The sequence below is a fragment of the Halichoerus grypus genome, chromosome 7 (genome assembly GCF_964656455.1).
Source record: "Halichoerus grypus chromosome 7, mHalGry1.hap1.1, whole genome shotgun sequence".
Classification (NCBI taxonomy): Eukaryota; Metazoa; Chordata; class Mammalia; order Carnivora; family Phocidae; genus Halichoerus; species Halichoerus grypus.
This window is the reverse complement of record NC_135718.1, coordinates 140,262,752-140,282,173: the sequence shown is the minus strand read 5'-3', so window position 1 is coordinate 140,282,173 and position 19,422 is coordinate 140,262,752. Positions and strand designations below refer to the sequence as shown.

Sequence of the window (19,422 nt, the reverse complement as noted above, 5' to 3'; positions counted from 1 at the left end):
TTCTTTACATAAAAGGTTTGCCAATCTCTAAAGGTTGAGAGCAAACAGATCATCACACACTTTTTAAATAAAACTTATGTTCAATGAGACTTTTCAAGATATAAATGTTAAAAAGAAAGATGAGGCAAAGATTACATTTTTAAAACATAATTACTCAGTATGACTCAGACTAAAAACATACGCATTTTTGTCTACTTCTGTTGTCTTTGCTTACCTAGCCGAACAGTCTCTTCTCCAGTTCCAGAGAGAGCAGGCTGGGTTCCATTTCCCCGAGCTTCACCTTCTGTGGAATTCAGTCCATTCCTAGAACCAGCAGAGGACCTAGCTGTGTTGTTTATTTTACGACTAGGAATACCTATGAAAAGAAATAATAAAATAAAATTATTTCTAAGTTCCACCTACCAAAAATTAAAAATTTCACACTATAACTAAGAGATATACAAATGTGAATTTCATCATGGCCAAAACATATCTTCCAATGTAGCAATTTACTGCAAGTAATTTAATTACCATAAAAAACAAAATGAAAATGAATTAAATTCTTTCAACAGATTTCTGATATTTATCATGTCATATCTGATAAGTAAAATTAAGATTTATCGTATTATATTCCATTTCTATCTAGCTCTAGGTTACGGAAATCAATCATTAATTCAGTCAGTCTACCACCAGTGTTTCCATTTACAGTACAGCTGCTTTGTGTGAGGTACAACTTACTTATGGAAACTTCTCTACAGCTTATTGTCAAATGTCTTTTATTTGACAGGGAGTCCTTTTTGGAAGGAAAATCTTGCTCAGAAGCCCACCTTAACACATGTTAAGGCAGAACTCTTCTAACTGACCGAGGTGGGGGGACGACACACGCTTCCCCTGCCTCTCTCCTGGACACTGACCGATTTCGGCAGAGCTCCCGGGCTTCTACAGAAAGGACAACTGACTGACAACTAGTGCTCTAACATCGGGGTTGGCAAACTATGGGCCACGGCTGATTATGTCTAAATAAAGCTGTACTGGTCGCATCCATTCATTTCCGTGTAGAGTGTATGGCAAAACTGAGTGGTTGCCCACAGATCTCATAGCTCACAGCCTGTCTGGCGTTTTACAGAAAAGACAAAGTCTGGCACATCCCTGGTCTAATGTACAGTATGACTTCTGTTAAAATTAAAGTTTGCAACATTTCCCGTCTATTTATATGTGAGAAACTCAATAATCAAAACAGAAATTTTCCTATATATATGTTTCTACTCGCAGAGTGATAAAAAACATTTTTTAAAGACTAAATAAAGTAGAAGTACCTGGTGGAGGCAAGTAACCGTGAAAAAGGACACTGCCACAAGATGAGCGCTCCAATTCTTCACATAAGAGAAGCCTTCTTACTAAAAACATGTCAAAGCAAACTTGTCAAGAGTACATGCAAACAGAAAAACAGTACTCCATTTTTATTTTCTCTAGTTAAAGAGGGTAAGGAAAGAAGAGGGAAATGTTTAAGTTAAATCAGTTGACAACATCTATTTACTATGAAAAACCACAAAAAGTAAGCACACTGAACTAGTCCATCAAAAAATAGGACCTGGTATAAAATATACTTCATTAGGCAAGTTTGCTACACGAAAGGTCAAATCATAAATACAAAATATCAGGACAACACATACCTAATGGAGTGATTCCATAAAATTCTGCTTCATGCCTGAGAACATTAATACTCACTCCCCTACAAAAAAAACCAAATAAATGATATATATCCTCCAGCAGCGGCAACTTGGATTATCTGAAGCAGAAGGAAAAAGTACTAGTTCTTAATGTGAACAAAGTTATAAGGCTTTAAAACTTACTTTTCTCCTAACATCTTTAGTTGTTTTAAAAGGTCTAAATAAAAAAACTGCATGCCAACAAAAACATTTCCTTACTTAAAAACCATTCCTATGTAGATGAATTGGGTGACTGAGAGATTAGGGCTTCGAAGGGCTAGTATAAGTAAATTATCAAGAAATACGTAATAAGGCAAACGAGTAGAAATCTTTCTTATATGGCATTAATTGCTTTTCTATTTTCATAATAATTATTTCTAACATATCTTAAACTCCCCAATTACATGGTAAAGCTCTCTACAAGCATGATCTACTTCTATTTTTTGTATACCTCACAGAGTGCTTGTATATAATGATTATGTAATAACTATTTGTTGAACAAAGAAATTCAGATAAATGATTCTCTTCTCATTAGAACAAAAATAAAAGCAAAACACAAAGTAAAAGGGCGGAGGGAAGACTAGCCTTAGAAAGGGCTGGACTAACCAGAAGATTATAGTACAGTTAAATAATATGAAAACAAACAGCAAAAGGAACAGAAGATTAAGAGTTTACAATACTAATGATTCATTTTAGGTGTCAGTTATAATTTGTCCTTACTTAAGAAATACTGCCTGGGCAAAAATAAGAGTGGGCATCACTACAGATCTCATGGAAATTAAAAGGACAATAAAGGAATACTATGAATAATTCTATTCCCACAAATTCGGTAACCTAGATGAAATGGACCTGGACCAATTCCTTGAAAGACACAATTTGCCAAAACTCACGCAAAAAAAAAAAAAAAAGACAATCTGAGTAGGCCTATATCTACTAAAGGAACTTAATCAATAATTAATAATCTTCCAAAACAGGAAGCAACACACCCAGAAGGATTCACTTGTGAATTCCACCAAACATTTAAGGAAGAAATCATACCAATTCTCTATAATCTCTTTCAGAAGAAAGAAACAACGGAATACTTACTAACTCATTTTATGAGGCCAGCATTACCCTAATACCAAAACCAAAAACATTACAAGGGAACTACAGACTAGTATCTCTCATGAACACGGATGCAAAAATTCTCAACAATGCCATAAGGCAAGAAAGTGAAATAAAGGTACACAGAGTGGAACGGGAAGACATACAATGGTTATTCAGAGATGACATATCATCTATGTAGAAAATCCAAAAGAACAGACAAAAATCTCCTGGAACTAATAGATGATTACAGTAAGGTTGTAGGATACAAGGTTAGTATAAAAAAGTCAATTGCTATGTACCAATAATGAACAATGGAATTTAAAATTAAGAACACAATACCATTTACATTAGCACCAAAAAAAAAAAAAAATTAAATACTTAGGTATAAATCTAACAAAAAATATGTAAGATCTATACGAAGCAAACTACGTAACTCTAATGAACAAAATCAAAGAACTAAATAAATGGAAAGGCATTCCATGTTCATGGATTGGAAGACTCAGTATTGTTAAGATGTCGGTTCCTCCCAACTTGATCTAAAATTCAATTAAATCCTAATCAAAACTCTAGCAAGCTATTTTATGGATAACGACAAACTGATTCTACAGTTTATATGGAGAGTTAAAAGACCCAATAGGAGAATAAAGTTGGAGGACTGCCAGTACCCAACTCCAAGATTTACCATAAAGCTACAGTAATCAAAACAGTGTGGTATTGGTGAAAGAAAAGACAATCTGAAAAGTCAACACGCTGTATTATTCCAATATATGACGTTCTGGAAAAGGCAAAATTATGGAGATAATAAAAAGATCAATGGTTGCACGGAGTGGGGATCAACAGGCAGAGCACAAAAGATTTTTAGGATAGTGAAAATACTTTGCACGGTATTAAAATGATGGACATGGGTCATTATACACTTGTCTAAACCCACAGAATGCACAACACCTCGAGTTAACTATAATGTAAACTATGAGTTTTGTGTGGTTATGATGTGTCACTGGAGGTTCATCCTTAATTAAAAAAAAAAAAACAATGTACCATTCTGGTGAGTGGTGTTGACAGCGGGGGAGGCTATGCACGTGTGGGAGCAGGAGGTATATGGGAGGTCTCTGGATCTTACTCTCAATTTTGTTGTAAACCTAATACTGCTCCAAAACAAAGTCTTTAAAGAAAAAAAAATCCCTGTGTTTAATAAACACCTGTAACTGCAATGTTAAATTGCTTTTATTTGTCAAATTAGTTGTGACTGGTTTAACACAAAAATAGTTGAACCTTTCCTATTCTATTTCAAAACCATCTGTGTTAACAGTACAGTAGTACTGCCTAATTACAAGGTGGCTCAGGACACAACAGTTCTTGAGGAACTCCAATCTCCTGAGGACAAGAAAACAAATATGGTAATTGTAACAGTGTGATAAGGGCAACACAGGAATTTTATGGAAGGTAGAGAATTAGAACACAGTATTTTTAAAATTCCTTCCCATCTTCTTTTGAAAGGTACTACTCAGAAAATTTTAATTTGCTAGGCCTCTTTAAGTAAAATAAGGCAGCAATTTATAAGTAGAACACTCAATAAATACGGATATTTAATTCTAACTAGTTCTGCCTTTCCTGAGTTATCTAATTGTGGATTAATCAACAAGGACAATTTACTAGAAGTAAATTCAGGCTTCTTTAATCAAATGCTAGGGGTCAAAATAATTTTACTCAAGAAGTAAGTAGTTAGTAACGTATCTGCCACCTCCACCTAAACCAAGAAAACAAACAAAAAGCTCCAACGAACTCTTTCATTCATTCAATAAATATCTACTGAAAAGCTACTATATGCACTGCAAACAAACTAGACCAAAAACTTGTTGTCGCTTTTAAGGAGTTCATATTCCAGTGAATATAAGCCAAAAATTATATAGTATTATAAAGAAGCAGGTCAAATAAACAACCAGAATTTTTTTTAATTTTTTTAAAAGATTTTATTTTTAAGTAATCTTTACACCCAATGGGGGCTCGAACTCACAACCCTGAGATCAAGAGTCACATGCTCCACCATCTGAGCCAGCCAGGTGCCTCTAAACAATTAGAATTTTAAAAGCTATATCTAAAAAAGTATAGAGATCCTCAGTGGAAGTTCACTGGGAATACACAGAGTAAAAGAATAATAAAATACAAATTAGATTGTAAATTCTTGGTAGGAATCCAGACTACGGCAAAGTTAAAGAAATAGTTTAAGTGGTCATTCGTTTATCTACAAAAACCTACGTTAGATCCTGGGAATATACAGTATAGTGCTTGCGCTGTTGGAATTTAAAGTCAAACAGAAGAGAGACTACTGAAAAAGGAATATGTGTACGGAATGCTGTGGTAGCAGCAGGACAGGAAACTATGAAGACCTATATTAAGTGGACTCAGCAGAGATCACTGAAGAAGTCAGGATTAAGCCAAGACCAGAAAGGGGTGAAACTATCAAAGCAAGAGAAATTAAGCAGGGGCAAGATCACAGAGAGCCTTAAGAAACAATAAAGTCCAAAATCTCTAGCCATTAATCAAAGAACATATTAAATAAGAGTTTTAAGCAGAGTAGCAACCAGATGAAATTTATATTTTGATAAGGTAATGTTGGCTACAGTGCGGAAAACCAATTGGAAGAATGGAGAACTGAAGGCAGGAAACTCGTTAGGAAACTGCTGGGAGTAGTCTAGAGGAAGAGAGAGGATAGGTTGGTGGCCTCCATCTGTGAGTTTAATTCGGAGGAAACATTCAAGCAAAAATAATTTGGGGTCGGGCTGTGGGGAACCTTCCTATCCACAAAATATACCCAAAGTACATACCTATCAGTAAGAATTGACTTTAAAGGGATGCGATTCTTACCGTAAGTCTAGTTCTTTTGTCCGAAGAAAATTTAAAATGGGTGCAAATGCTGCTGGATCTCGATCAATAAATATCTGTAAATGAAGAATTGTTTTATTTTCAAATTAAAAATAAACTGACATTAATATGTGTAACACAAACTTAGGGAACAAACACTAAATTATTTAAATATTATATTTACTTGATTCCACTCTTAAATTTGAATGTTTCTAAAATTGGCATGCAGTTTTAACTGTGTGCATTTAATGCAGTATTGTCTCCCCACCCCAAAAACCTATTATTATATTGATAATATTTTAATTTGTAGGAAAAATGGCATCTATTTATTGATATCTTTGGTAAAAACACCCAAGGGAAAATTTTTATCTGAAATATACTAGAATTCAGTAAATATTTTGAGAACATCATGCACAAATAATACCTTCTTACATTATTATTAATTATTGCTGACAGTGATTGTGACTTACATAACTTGTGATTCATACGTGAATCATTAAAACAATGTACTTTTATAATACAGGGGTAATCAAGAAAAGTAAGTATTGCACATTACTGTCAAAACTGGAAAAGAGGGGCACCTTGGGGGCTCAGTCATTTATGTGTCTGCCTTTGGCTCAGATCGTGATCTCGGGGTCCTGGGATCGAGCCCCTCGTGGGACTCCCTGCTCAGCGGGGAGTCTGCTTCTCCCTCTGCCCCACCCCCACTCCTGCTCGCTCTCTCTCTCAAATAAATAAAATCTTAAAAAAAAAAAAAAACTGGAAAAGTATACTATTGTCCTAACACCTCAAAAGCTAGGGATGGCAGATGATGACATTTCTTAAAACCACAAAATACATACCAAGAAAATAAAATGCTGTAGAAAATATGAAATATATAATCGATAACTTTCTAAAGGAATGTATACCAACCCTATTTTGAATTAATTATAAAACTGAATACCTTTTAAAGCTTAGGTTAGTCAACTAGACAGGGGAATGGTAGCTTACAGTAAAGCTCTTTATACTAGTATTATGTTTATACAATCAATGAGGCTGTTCTAGCTTCATAAATTCTTGCTTTTGTTTTCATTAGAACCAATGAGAAGTTGAAGAAACACCACAGATCAGTGGAGATCTTATTACTGATATCTTTTTTATGATCTCATATGGACACACCTGCTTTTGCTGTCTTATTTCATCTGTAAATCCCATCACAGCAAATAAATACCTTTGGCCAGTGTGTTGCCTCCAACAGAAAGCTTTCTTTTGGTTTTAGGAGTACTAACCATTTACTTTACATACAACGTTGCACACATTATAACTGCTTTTTAAATGTATAAATCAGTATTTTTGTACTAAAACCTAACAGTTCTCTCCTTTCCTCATTTCGCCATTGCTGTACAAGTTCTTCAGGTTTTTCTACAACATAAAGAAATTGTAGGACTTTACTAATTTACAATATCTTACCATTCTCACTAAATATCAAAATATTTTAGTATTTATATTCATCTATTTATTGTTAAAATTTTAAGTACTGATTAAAAGTATTTCCTCTCCTGACAGTGTAAGCTCATATCCTCGAATCCCTCTAATCATAAATACTTAAATTGCTATATTCAGTATTCCACTTAGAGTTCCCTTCTATTAACTATAGAAAAACTACATACAACAAGAAATAAAACACTTTTTAAGTACATATTTGTCACTTTCACTTACTGGTTATTAAAAGATTAGCTTTCCTGTGTTTTCTTAGGGTCCCTATATAATAAGGGTCAAACATTATAAGCATTAGTTGATTCAATTTAGAAACATATATCAACATATTATACTCACAGCACCAGTTTCATCTCGAAGTGTTGAAATTCTTCCACTCAGCAAACTAGAGGACATGAACAATAATCCAGAGTTAGTTCTTAAAATCTGAATATGAATAAAATGCACAAATTCTTTACCAAATATCAAAGACCAATACAAATGAATCATCCTATCTCCAAAGTAAAATAAAAATTTTTTAATTCTATTTTAAGAGTTAAGATTTTTTATCCAAGAAAAACATTAATTTAACTGGAAAAAGGAAATTTTTATTACTTTAATGATCAAGTTTTTAAAAAATGGTATTAAAGAATTACATGAAATACCTGGAAAAAAAAGAATCTGGAATCCACATAAGAGTTTGTCTTGAGGTACTAAATCTGCAATGAAAAATTATCTGTTATTATAGATGAGGACATGATCTGAAATCAATATTCGTTAACCTGCTTTAATATGCTGGCTAATAATTTACAACTTGTTGCACAGCTATAGCTCTATCAATATTGTACATTTATTATTTTAAAATTTTGCCTCTTTCAATTCAGAGTTAAGATTATTCAAAAAGCTCTCAACAAAATCAAATAATTAACTCACTGGCATATACTGCTTCTTAAAACACTACTTTCCAGCATGCCCATCTCCTGAAGAATCAATAAGCCCATCACAACAAACCCGAACTTCTCAATATACCATTCAAAATTATCTTTGGGTCCTGTTTCATCTCTCCAACACGAATGTTTTCTCATCTAATAAGACAATACTTCAATGCCCCCGGACAATTCGTGCTTACTACCATTTCGGTATCTTTATCTCCACTTGAGCAACCTCCTCATGTCCAATAATCCAAATTCCATCCATTTTCTTGATACCACTCAGGTTTTACCTTCTCCTTAAAGGCTTTTCCAAATAGTCTATCCTATATTATCTTTTTGAGCTTCTGTTGCATTCATTCATTCAAAAACCACTCAGTAAATATCTCATTGTTCTGAGGTTAACTGCCATTTGATCAAGTCCAAATTGTCTTATTACCAATTTTGGAGGGAACTTTATCCCAGCCTACTGTAACAAACTACCTACGCAGTTTTTTACTTTCTGTTGCCATCACCATGTGTCCTCACACAGAAGAGAGCCTAAGAGATCTCTGTGTTTCTCCACATTCACTATCTAGCATTATATGACTGCTTTAAAACAGTCCCTGTGCCCATTAACCAGATCAAGAAAGGATCCAAGTAGTTTATTCAAGAAACCATGGCAAATTTTCCCAAGTGTGTATCTTAGCAGAATCGTAAGAAAAACTGGAGAACAGATTACAACAGTCAAAGGAAACTGACTTGGCCAAATAAATAAAAGCCAAGTCCAGTAAATGGCAAACTGAAGGATACAAGGATCCACTGCGAAAAAAAAAAAAAAAAATCACTGTGTTCTGGAGGGTATCAAATTAATTCCAAATAAGGTCATTATAATTTATGATCTTTCATGTTTACTAATTATTCAGCAAATTGTTTGCCAGATAACTCAAATTTTGAGTTACTTAGAAAATTACGCAGGTCTGCTTAAAGTTGTATTAGCAATTTCAATTAAAATCAGCAGTTTGGGGTAGATTTAATAATTTGAAATCTCTGGGCAAAGGGATTGGATCCTCACCCCCACCAATTTTTTTCTTTTTTCAAACAGGAGGAAGACAAATGGGAAAAAACAAAAAACAAAAAAAAAACCCACAGACCTTTAAAACTGAGTTCCAAGTGTGACTTCATAAAAATGATAACATTTAAAATTACATATGACAAGCATAATTTTCTGCAATGAAAGCCTTTTCTACTGTTTTTTATCTTATACCCAGTGTGCCAAGAAGATGCCATAAAGATGCCATACACACACACACACACACACACACACACACACACACACACACACACTGGAATATTACTCAGCCATCAAAAAATGAAATCTTGCCATTTGCAATGATGTGGATGGAACTAGAGGATATTATGCTAAGCGAAATAAGTCAGAGAAAGACTATTATCATATGATCTCACTCATATGTCGAATTTAAGAAACAAAACAGAGGATCATCAGGCAAGAGAGGAAAAAATAAAACAAGAGGAAACCAGAGGGAGAAAAAACAAGAGAGACTCTTAATCATAGGAAACTGAGGGTTGCTGGAGGGGAGGGGGGTGGAGGGTTGGGGTAACTAGGTGATGGACAGTAAGGAGGATATGTGATGTAATGAGCACTGGGTATTATATAAGACTGATGAATCACTGACCTGTACCTCTGAAACCAATAATACATTATATGTTAATTAGCTGAATTAAAATAGTTAAAAAAATAAATAAAACTGCAAGTCAAAAAAAGGGGGGGCGATGTTCAATCTGGTCTCACCAAAAATGTCACTAAAGATATTAGCATATTATACTTCTTGTCATTTGCCTCCTTCTAAATTAATTTGGAAGGAAATTAAAATTATTTATTCTGCAATATTACTATGCCACCAACCCTTGCATTTCCGATTATTTCAAATTCCTTTATCAATCCTGTAAGGTTGAACTATTATTGTCACTTTACATTTTATGAAAACTAAGCACTAAAAAATAATTTGGCCTAGGTTGCTGAGCTAGTTAGAGGTAAAGCCTGGGAGCCAGAACCCCTATCTGCATGATTCCAAAGTTCTTTGTAAGTCCCCCACTAGCTGGTCAGAGACCTCTCACATGAGGCCTCAGATCACACTCATTCATAACAGAATTAATCCCAAATTGAGTCATATTAGGTTTCTTTCACTAGTTTTTTTTTTTTGTAAATAACGCTAACTCTAAATGAAACCTCATCTTCTCTACTTCCTGAATCACCCATAACGTGTTAAATAAATCATAAAAAACATTGCTCATTTTTGAAATTCCTTTGAGTATTTCCAATTTCTTATCCTTCCTCTCTGGGGCGGGGGGCGGGGGGGGGTTGTCAGACAAGACAATGGGGACGACACACACCTCACCTTAGCATACACTTATCTGCTCACAGTAGGCTCTCCTTCTGATTTTTACTCTATCACCTCAGAGCCTACTTCCATTCTAAGCCACAGGTGGTTCTCCCAGTGGCAATTCCTCAACTTTAATGACAATGAAATCAGGACTTTTTTTTTCCTTTACAATGATTTAAGTGACTGTGTTAACATGTCTGTACAACATATAGATGCCTTCTGGACACCTCCTAGCTCTAAAACACTCCCAGAGTCTATGATTCAAAGTAACTCAAGAAAATATTCTCAGAATACCTGGAGTTGGATTTTCTCTTTTTCTATAGGCCATGTCATTACTTATTTTATAAACTATGTTATCCTAGCAAATTTAAAGTTTGTGGTGTTTTTGCTTAATTTCTCATTCCGAACAACTTTCATGTCTTCTAAACTGTTCAATCTAATAATACATTGACCTAATTTTGTATTCTTTGCTAATATCGCTTAGAAAACCTTAGATCCTGTTATGATCTAGTTCCATACACAGTGAAACAAAATAAAATGTTCAAGCTCCAAGATGGCTGCCTTTTATGATTTAAAAATGTAAACTGAATTCTACAGTCATTAACAAGAATTCACTCATTACACCACCCACTTTCAATATACAGTAAATAACAATACATTTAATTTTTATCATAATAGTGTTATGTCCTTTAGAATGCCTGGAAAAAAAGATATCCACAATCTATAGCAATTAGGAACCAGTACAGGGATTTTAAATGACTATAGTGCTACTCCTCAGCATTAACATACACTGAAGGCCAGCTCTTGTGGGGTATTCCATTTTTGCAACCGGAAGTTACCAAACCTGCAAATTTTTCATGTGGTTTTTACGGAAAAAATCCATTTCTTACATTAGGAGACATAAATCTTCTCCAAAGGACCGGTATCTATATAACGCCAATAATGTAGTATCTTATCTTACACTGTTAAACAGTTCTGTTTCGGGGAATGAGGGAAAAGAACAAGGAAAGAATGAAGAATTACTGTTTCTTGTGTTGAATTCTCTAGCACACCAAGAAAATGATTAAATACTTAGGATTAAAACACGATACATTTTATTCCTACGGTTCACTCCACTGCTGCTGTCTTGCATTTTAAAAGATATTAAAGTTTTAGACGTTGAAACCCTTTCATATTCTCGAGCACTTCATCGTTCATCTCCTACCAAGCTTTAAACTCAACCACCCCTTCCTTCCAACAGAGCTGGCAAAGTCCCATTTCTGAGAAGAGTGACTCAGAGCCACAGCAAATCCGCAAAAAATGATTTTCCCCCCAACAAGCTTAATAAAAGGCACAGACAGGGAGTGGAAAGCCAGAGAGAGGATAAAGAGGTTTCAGTCTGTCTACTCTGAGTGTGCCACACTGTGCCAAGGCTTTCCAGAACTATTAAAACTGCAGTTCCTGGACCCATTGCCCTGCAAGTTGAACAGATCGTGTCAAAGCCATGCACCCAGAAACTATGAAAATAAACAACGTACTGCGAATCTATGCACTCCATCCACCGAAATCCTTCGAGATTACAAACACTCCTTAATTAGGAGGGGAAAAGAGCACTGCACTTTCTTACCCCAGCGAACCGACACCTTGACCGAAAAGAGAGAAGGCAGGTTCATCTGCAAGAGCCAAACCACAAGGCCGGGCTTCTACAAAGTAAATTCCTCAAATAGGCTGTAAGGTTAGGTAAGGATGGCTTTTTAAAGTTCCTCCTAGCCTGAGAGCTTAGAAAGGGGGAGGGACAAAGGTTGGCATTCTAGGAAGGCAGGCACTTGGGCACACGGGCCCGGCTCGCGCTAATTCCAGAGGCCCTCCTGCCTCTCCCTTCCCGGAGCAGATACTTCAGTTCGAGATCCGCCGACATTCTTCCCGCCGGGAGGGCCCCCCGCGCTCCCCACCTGGCTCGGCTCCCACCTTCGCCCTCGTCCCCGCGACACCCGGCCCCCGTCGCCCCCCTGCAGGCCGCCCGCGGCATCCCGGCTCCGAGCCCCTTCTCCGCCGACTCACCTGGTCCCCCCCACGTTCAGCTGCACGATCTCGCCGCTGCCGGCCGCCGCCGCGGCGAAGCTGCCGCAGTGCCCTCCCGCCATCTCCGGCGGCTCCGGGCGCGCACGCCGCCCGCCCTCCCCGGCCGGGGCCGTCGAGCTCGCGGCGGGAGCCCGAGGCGGCGGCGGCGGCGGCGGCGGCGGCAGGGCCAGCTGCGCGGCGGCGGCCGGAGGGCGGGAGATGCGCGGAGCCTCCCCCACCTTCCCGGCGGCCGGGCCGAGCTCTCCCGCCGCCGCCTCTTCCCCTCCGCTCCCGCACGGCGGGAGGGCAGCCCGGCCTCCACCTCTCGCGGCCTCCAGGCCGCAGGGCCGGCCCGGGCCTCTCCTAGCGCTCAGCTGCCGCCGCCGCCGCCGCTGCCGCCGCAACGGCGGCCGCCGCAGCCGCAGCCTGCCTGGGAGAAGGGGTCGCCGCTGGGGACAAAATACCGCAGCGCTCACCCCTTCGCCCGCCGCCGCCGCGGAGGAGGAGGAGGTGGTGGAGGAGGAGGAAGGAAGGGCCGGGGAGGAGCTTCCCAACCCAGCGGGGCTGGCGCGAAGGGACGTAGGGAATGTGCTCCTGGCCCGCCGCCCGCTCGGGCGGGATTCCATGTCTTTCCTCCTCCCCGCGCGGTCCCAGCCTGTTGCCTTTCACATTGAAGGTTTTCTAGCACCAGGAGTCGAGAGTCCCCAGCTTGGGGGCAAGTCTGGGCAAACTGCCCTTAAGCAACTTTATTTATCGTCTCCTTTCTCCGCATGGATTTGGAGGTGAGGGGAAATTTTCCGAGAGCTAGTGGTTGATGCCTAAAGGTAAAAAGTGCCAGTGCAGTGAAAATTTGGGGATGTTAAAACTTTTTTACAGCGTTTACCGCAGCAAATTCGTTACTGTATTAACTCTCTTCAGTCCCAACCCTGGTGACCGAAGCGGTTTTGTTTTTTGTTTTGTTGAGCAGGGAAGGAAACAAAAGGACAAGAACAAACAACCCGTAGCCTGTGTAGAGCAATGTGTTTCTGGAATATAGTAAGCATTCAGTGTTAGTCACACACAAATGCACACTTAAAAAAAAAAAAAGTGTTTGCTTTAAATAGTATATGTATTGGAACCCGAAAACTTACTTAGTGGCTACTGAAGTACATTTTAAAAATCTTAACACAAAGGGGGGTTCCTGGCTGGCTCAGTCTGAAGAGCACGGCAAATCTTGATCTGGGGGTTGTAGGTTCAAGCCCCACCTTGGGCATGGAGATTACTTAAAAACAGAATCTTTTAAAAAATAAAACACTGTAACACCTGATGTTAGCTAAGAAAAGCTCAGAGGCAGTGTAGTACGTTTCAGAGTTCATTAGTCTGTGGTACTAAATTCTGTTAAAAAGAAATAGGCCCAACATGGAGTCACTTTTGCTAAGCCCCATCAAGACTTAATGCCTAACCTAGGGGGGCCTGGCTGGCTCAGTGGGAAGAACATGGGACTCTTGTTCTTGCCATCCTGACTTGGAGCCCTAGCTTAGGTGTAGAGATTATTTAAAAATAAAATCTTAAAAAAAAAAAAAACCACTTAATGCCTAACCTAATTGCAGTTTCAACCTCTCCTAGGAGTGGAAATTTAAACCAATTAGTCTGGAATTTCCAGATCAGCATTAGTGAGGTAACCTGCCAGATAAGGCCCCTGTCATCCCCTAAGGGAAGGTAACCTTGCCTGAAATAATTTAGTCTTTTTTTTTTTTTTAAAGATTTTATTTATTTATTTGACACAGAGAGAGACAGCTAGAGAGGGAACACAAACAGGGGGAGCGGCAGAGGGAGAAGCAGGCTTCCTACTGAGCAGGAAGCCGGATTTGGGGCTCGATCCCAGGACCCTGGGATCATGACCTGAGTCCAAGGCAGATGCTTAACGACTGAGCCACCCAGGCGCCCCTAATTTAGTCTTTTAACCTCCCAGTCCTGCCCTCCTTTTGCCTCTAAAAACCTTTCATTTTGTGCCACTCTAAGGAGCTGCCCAATTCATGAATCATTGAATAAAGCCAATTAGATCTTCAGTTTTACTCAGTTGGATGTTGTTTAACAATTCTTAGCATGAATTGTGGTTTTTTATAGTTTTACCATTAAGAATTCAAACTGGGGCGCCTGGGTGGCTCAGTTGGTTAAGCGACTGCCTTCGGCTCAGGTCATGATCCTGGAGTCCCGGGATCGAGTCCCACATCGGGCTCCCTGCTCGGCAGGGAGTCTGCTTCTCCCTCTAATCATCTCCCCTCTCATGCTCTCTCTATCTCATTCTCTCTCTCAAATAAATAAATAAAATCTAAAAAAAAAAAAAAAAAAGAATTCAAACTGAAGACCTACATGATGTTATGATTTTATTTTCATTGTCATAATAATTTTAAAAAACACTCTGCTGAAAAATATACCAGTGATATGACTTTATCCAAATTTGATTTAAAAGAGGATAGCACAACTTACAAGATAAATATTATTTACCTCAGTTAATGATGATGAGGATAATAATAATAGCTAATTTGTATTGTTAAAAAACAAAATTCAACTGAGTAGATTTGAAGATCTAATTGGCTTTATTAAACACTTCATGAATCGGGCAGCATCCCATCTAGCAAGTAGAGGGGGGCCTCTGAGGAGTTTTACAGAATGGAAAGTTTTTATAGGAAGGAAGGTGGGGCAAGCAAATTAGTAGCAAAAGAAAAGAAAGGATTGTTCCATCTTCCATTACAAGGAGGGACAGGGGGTCTTATTGAAATTGCGTCATCTTTTTGAGGGATGGAGAAGGCCCATGTAACAAATTATTTTATTGGTGCTGGTCAGAAAATTCCTGACTGCCTGGTTAAAACTTACATTTCTGGGGGAGGTTGACACTGCAGTCAGATTAGGCGCCAACTGGCTCTTGGACTTGGCCTAAGTGATGCCATTTTGGGCCTGTGGTTTTCTTTTTAACAGGATTTATTAAGGATTTATCACATGATAGATGGCTTAGATATTTTTTGTCATCTTTTTTCTTCATAGCTATTATACTAAAAACCTGAGACTGAAAATGATCAGGAAACCTGCTTAAAATTACATAGCTGGCAAGTGGCATAGCAGGAATTTGTAGGCAAGCACTTTAATTTCGGGGCCTCTCTGCAGGGTGCCTTAAACCTTCACTGTATACTGAGAAGATGAGTAACAGTTCCGATTAAGAGAGCCCGAAATTAAGATTCCCTCATACCTTAAACAGTGTTAGCTATCTTCGTTCTAACCCATAATGTCTGCTCCTATCAGAATCTGAAACTTTGCATTCTAATTTGCAAGATAGAATTAGGTGGTAAAAAAGGCCGTTTAATTTTTCCTGGGCCCATACCTTGGAAAAATGTAATGATCACTTACTAACAGATTTTTGCCTTTAATGAATTCAAGAGGCAACATGGAGGTAAACTAAGGCCTGTGATATTATGATTTATTTATTTATTTATTTTTAAAGATTTTATTTATTTATTTGACAGAGAGAGAGATAGCGAGAGCACCAACACAAGTAGGGGGAATGGAGAGGGAGAAGCAGACTCCTGCAGAGCAGGGAGCCCGATGCGGGGCTCCATGCGGGGCTCCATGCGGGGCTCCATGCGGGGCTCCATGCGGGGCTCCATGCGAGGCTCCATGCGGGGCTCGATCCCAGGAACCTGGGATCATGACCTGAGCCGAAGGCAGACGCCTAACAACTGAGCCACCCAGGTGCCCCGATATTATGATTTACAATAAGAAAGATATTTGGCCTTCATCCCCTGTTCTGGGACAGAACTCCTAAAATCATTGTAAATTCCTAAATGATGAGAGCACTAGTGTTTCTTTGTTATGTTAATGAGGTGGCATCTGGAAAGCACTTAGGTAACCTAAGGTTATGGGCTGGTTCCTAGAGGAGGACCCAACCCTGTGATTAGTGGGTTGGAACTTTTAGTCCCACTATCCCCAACTGCCATCTCGAGGAAGAATCAATTACCAATGGGCAATGATTTAATCAATGAAGAAAGGGACAGGACTGAGAGACCTTCCAGGTTGGTGAACATGTGAAGATTCAGGGAGAGTGGCACTCTCTGAGAGGGCATGGAATCTCCATCCCCTTTTCCCATACCTTGCTCTTCAGATCTCTTCCACCTGGATATTCCTGAGGTATTTCCTTTTGTAATACACCCATGATCTAATGAGTAAGTGGGTTTCCTGAGTTCTGTGAGCTGCTGTAACAAATGAATCAAACCCAAGAAGAGGGTTGTGGGAACCTGTGATTTGTGGCCATCAGTCAGAAGCACAGGTAACAACCTGAAGTTGCAACTGGTGACTTAAGTCCAAAGAGTGAGTTGGGGGACCCTCCGATCTATAGCTGGCCAGTCAGAAGCACAGGTAAGAACCTATGCTTGTGATTGGCGTCTGAAGTAGAGGACACTCTTGTAGAACTGAGCCCTTAATCTATGGAATCCAGGTAGATAGTGTCAGAATTGAATTGAATTGTAGAATCCCCCTGCTGGTGTCCAGAGAATTGCTTGATGGTGGCAGGTAAACTCCTCCTTTCCCCGCAGTGGAATTGTGTGCAGAATCCCTTAGTAGGCATTCAAAGGAGAGGTGAGTAGGCAGTTATAAGAGGATGGTTGGAAGACAGGCAGGCAGGGGCAAGGGGCCTCGTCTTGAAAGAAAACGACCCTTAAAAGGAAAAAGACCCCATCCTGTTATTCCACACCACCCTGGAAGGAGCCCTCCACCCTTTCCCACATGAACAACTATCTGATAGGTAGATGAGCACATGGACAAAAACCTGATTGGGTGAAAGGCACATGGAGAGTTAATCAGATTAAAGCAGACTGTCAACAAGCATAAAAACTCCTAGATTTAAATGCCAAAATGGCAACCCTCTCAGGTCCCCTCCCTCTTCCAGGAGCTTTGTACTGTCGCCCAATAAACTTTGCTTTGCTGCGCACCACTCTTTGTTGGGTCTACCTCTTCATTCTTCAAAGCAGCATGACCGAGAATCATGGGCACTAAAGGAAAAGAAATCCTGAAACACAGTTGTATATAGAAGTTGGAAGTTTGCAAGAGAGATTCAAACTGAAAATACTCTTAATCTTTGCTGAAATAACATTGAGATCATAAGGGGGAGAATGTAGAATGAGACAAGAATAGGGATCAGGAGGGAGCCCTTGACTATCCAACATTAGGAGACTGGGAGAAGAAGAAAATACAGCCAAGGAGAAAGGAATTCTGGCAAGATGGAGGAAAACCAAGGGATTAGGGGGTCCAATGAGATAATAGATCAAATAAAATAACTGAGAATTGACCACTGGATTTAGTACCATGAAGGAAATTGGCGATCTTCTAAGTAAGAATAGTTCTAGTGTGGCAGTGGGAGAAAGAGCATGATTGGTGGGGTTTCACTGTAAAGAGGAGTAAAGAAATGGACAGTAGCAAGCAGGGGAAGTAAGGTCAAGAGAAAGCTTTGTCAAGATGGTAAAAGAAATAACTATATACTGATGGAAACCATTTAGTAGAGAGCAAAAACTGGTAATTCAAGAGAGGCAGAAGATAATTATTAGAGTTATGTCTTTACGTAGATGAAAGACCATATCTAGTCAACAAGTAAAGATAGAGAAATTGAGCCACAAGGATAGATAATTTGCCCAGTGTTTGCCCAGTGTTTGCTGTTGCCATTGTTATTACGGTTATCTTCTGAGCCTTTCCAGGTGTAGATACAGCCATTATTTGGGTATGTCTCCAATGGTATACTGTATCTATCAGATTTTAAAACCATAGGCTTGAGATTACTAACAATAATAGGGAAAACTTCCTCCCACAGAACTGTCAATACCCTAAAGGCAAGCCATAAAAAGAGGGAAAGGACCCAAAGGTTAACTGGATCCCATCCCTCAAACCTGAACAAACAAAACACATTCCTATCTGATGGCAAACTCATCAAAGAAGTTGTGGTTTAAGGGGAAGATGTAAGGACAATAATCTGGAAAAACTGGTGTAGGGCCCGAATGACATCTACCCTCCAGGCCCGAGGTATGAGGATTATGGGAAAGAAAATAGCCGACAGTTGAGAAGGAAGCAAGCGAGTCAGTGTCTGTTGGGGAGAGCCTACTTTTAGTCTTTGTCAGGAATATTTAGAAAAGAGGGTGAGGGTAAAGGGAATTTTCTTTATGAGGGACCATAAATTCCAAAGCTCACATTGGAAAGGTTGTGTTCTGGCGGAGAACAGTGGAGAATGAGAAATTTTTGTGTGTAACATTATAAATGGGAAAATCAGCACGAACAGATTAGTCCTGAGGTTCCCTTAGGCAGATTGTGGTGGTGATTCAGAGAAGGTTTTGTTTAATTTGGGGGTGGGGATGGAGCAAAGGCCTTTGCCTGAAGCAAAGAAAGTTCAATGAACACTCCCAGAAAACTATTAAGGCCTGAGATGATCTCATACACCACCTATCAGCATTCAGCCTCCCTCTGCTATCTTCTTCCCATGTTCCTTCCTACCTCTCTATTCCATTCCAGGTACACTGGCCACCTTGTTATTATTCCAAAATGTCAAACATGCTCCAGGCTCAGGGTTTTATACCTTGCTTTTCCCTCTGCTTGTGAAGTTTTTTCTTGAGATAGACAAAGGGCTCACTTCTTCAGGACTCTGCTCAAATATCATCTTAACAGAGAGACGTTTGTTCTTCTAAGACAACAAGGGAAACAAAATAGAATCTCAAAAAATATGCTCAATTAATCCAAAAGAAGGTATAAAAAGAGTAAGGCAAGAATAGATGACACAAATAGAAAACAATTAGCAAGATGGTAGATTTAAACCCAGCCATATCAATAATCACATTAAATGTAAATGGTCTAAACACTCCAATTAAGGCAAGGTTCATCAGACTGGATAAAAAAGCAATACCTAACTACAGACCACCTAAAAGAGAACCTTTTAAAATATAAGGTCACAAATAAGTTAAAAGTAAA

At 39.0% G+C, this 19,422-nt stretch overlaps 1 protein-coding gene across 2 annotated transcripts in view; it reads right to left on the bottom strand.

The window, feature by feature from the left end:
• The window catches only part of KCTD3 (potassium channel tetramerization domain containing 3), a 49,280-nt gene extending 36,449 nt beyond the window's left edge, over nucleotides 1-12,831 (bottom strand). Inside the window, exons 1-7 of one of the 2 annotated variants that reach the window (XM_078078358.1) lie at nucleotides 12,445-12,831; nucleotides 7,757-7,810; nucleotides 7,452-7,497; nucleotides 5,640-5,713; nucleotides 1,653-1,711; nucleotides 1,296-1,376; nucleotides 215-355 (exon numbers count right to left, since the gene is read on the bottom strand). In XM_078078358.1, the coding sequence (XP_077934484.1) occupies nucleotides 215-355; nucleotides 1,296-1,376; nucleotides 1,653-1,711; nucleotides 5,640-5,713; nucleotides 7,452-7,497; nucleotides 7,757-7,810; nucleotides 12,445-12,527 (538 nt within the window). In that variant the 5' untranslated portion in view covers nucleotides 12,528-12,831. The remainder of the gene's footprint in view (nucleotides 1-214; nucleotides 356-1,295; nucleotides 1,377-1,652; nucleotides 1,712-5,639; nucleotides 5,714-7,451; nucleotides 7,498-7,756; nucleotides 7,811-12,444) is intronic. The other variant, XM_078078357.1, reaches the window with a different exon arrangement.
• Nucleotides 12,832-19,422: the final 6,591 nt, after the last annotated feature.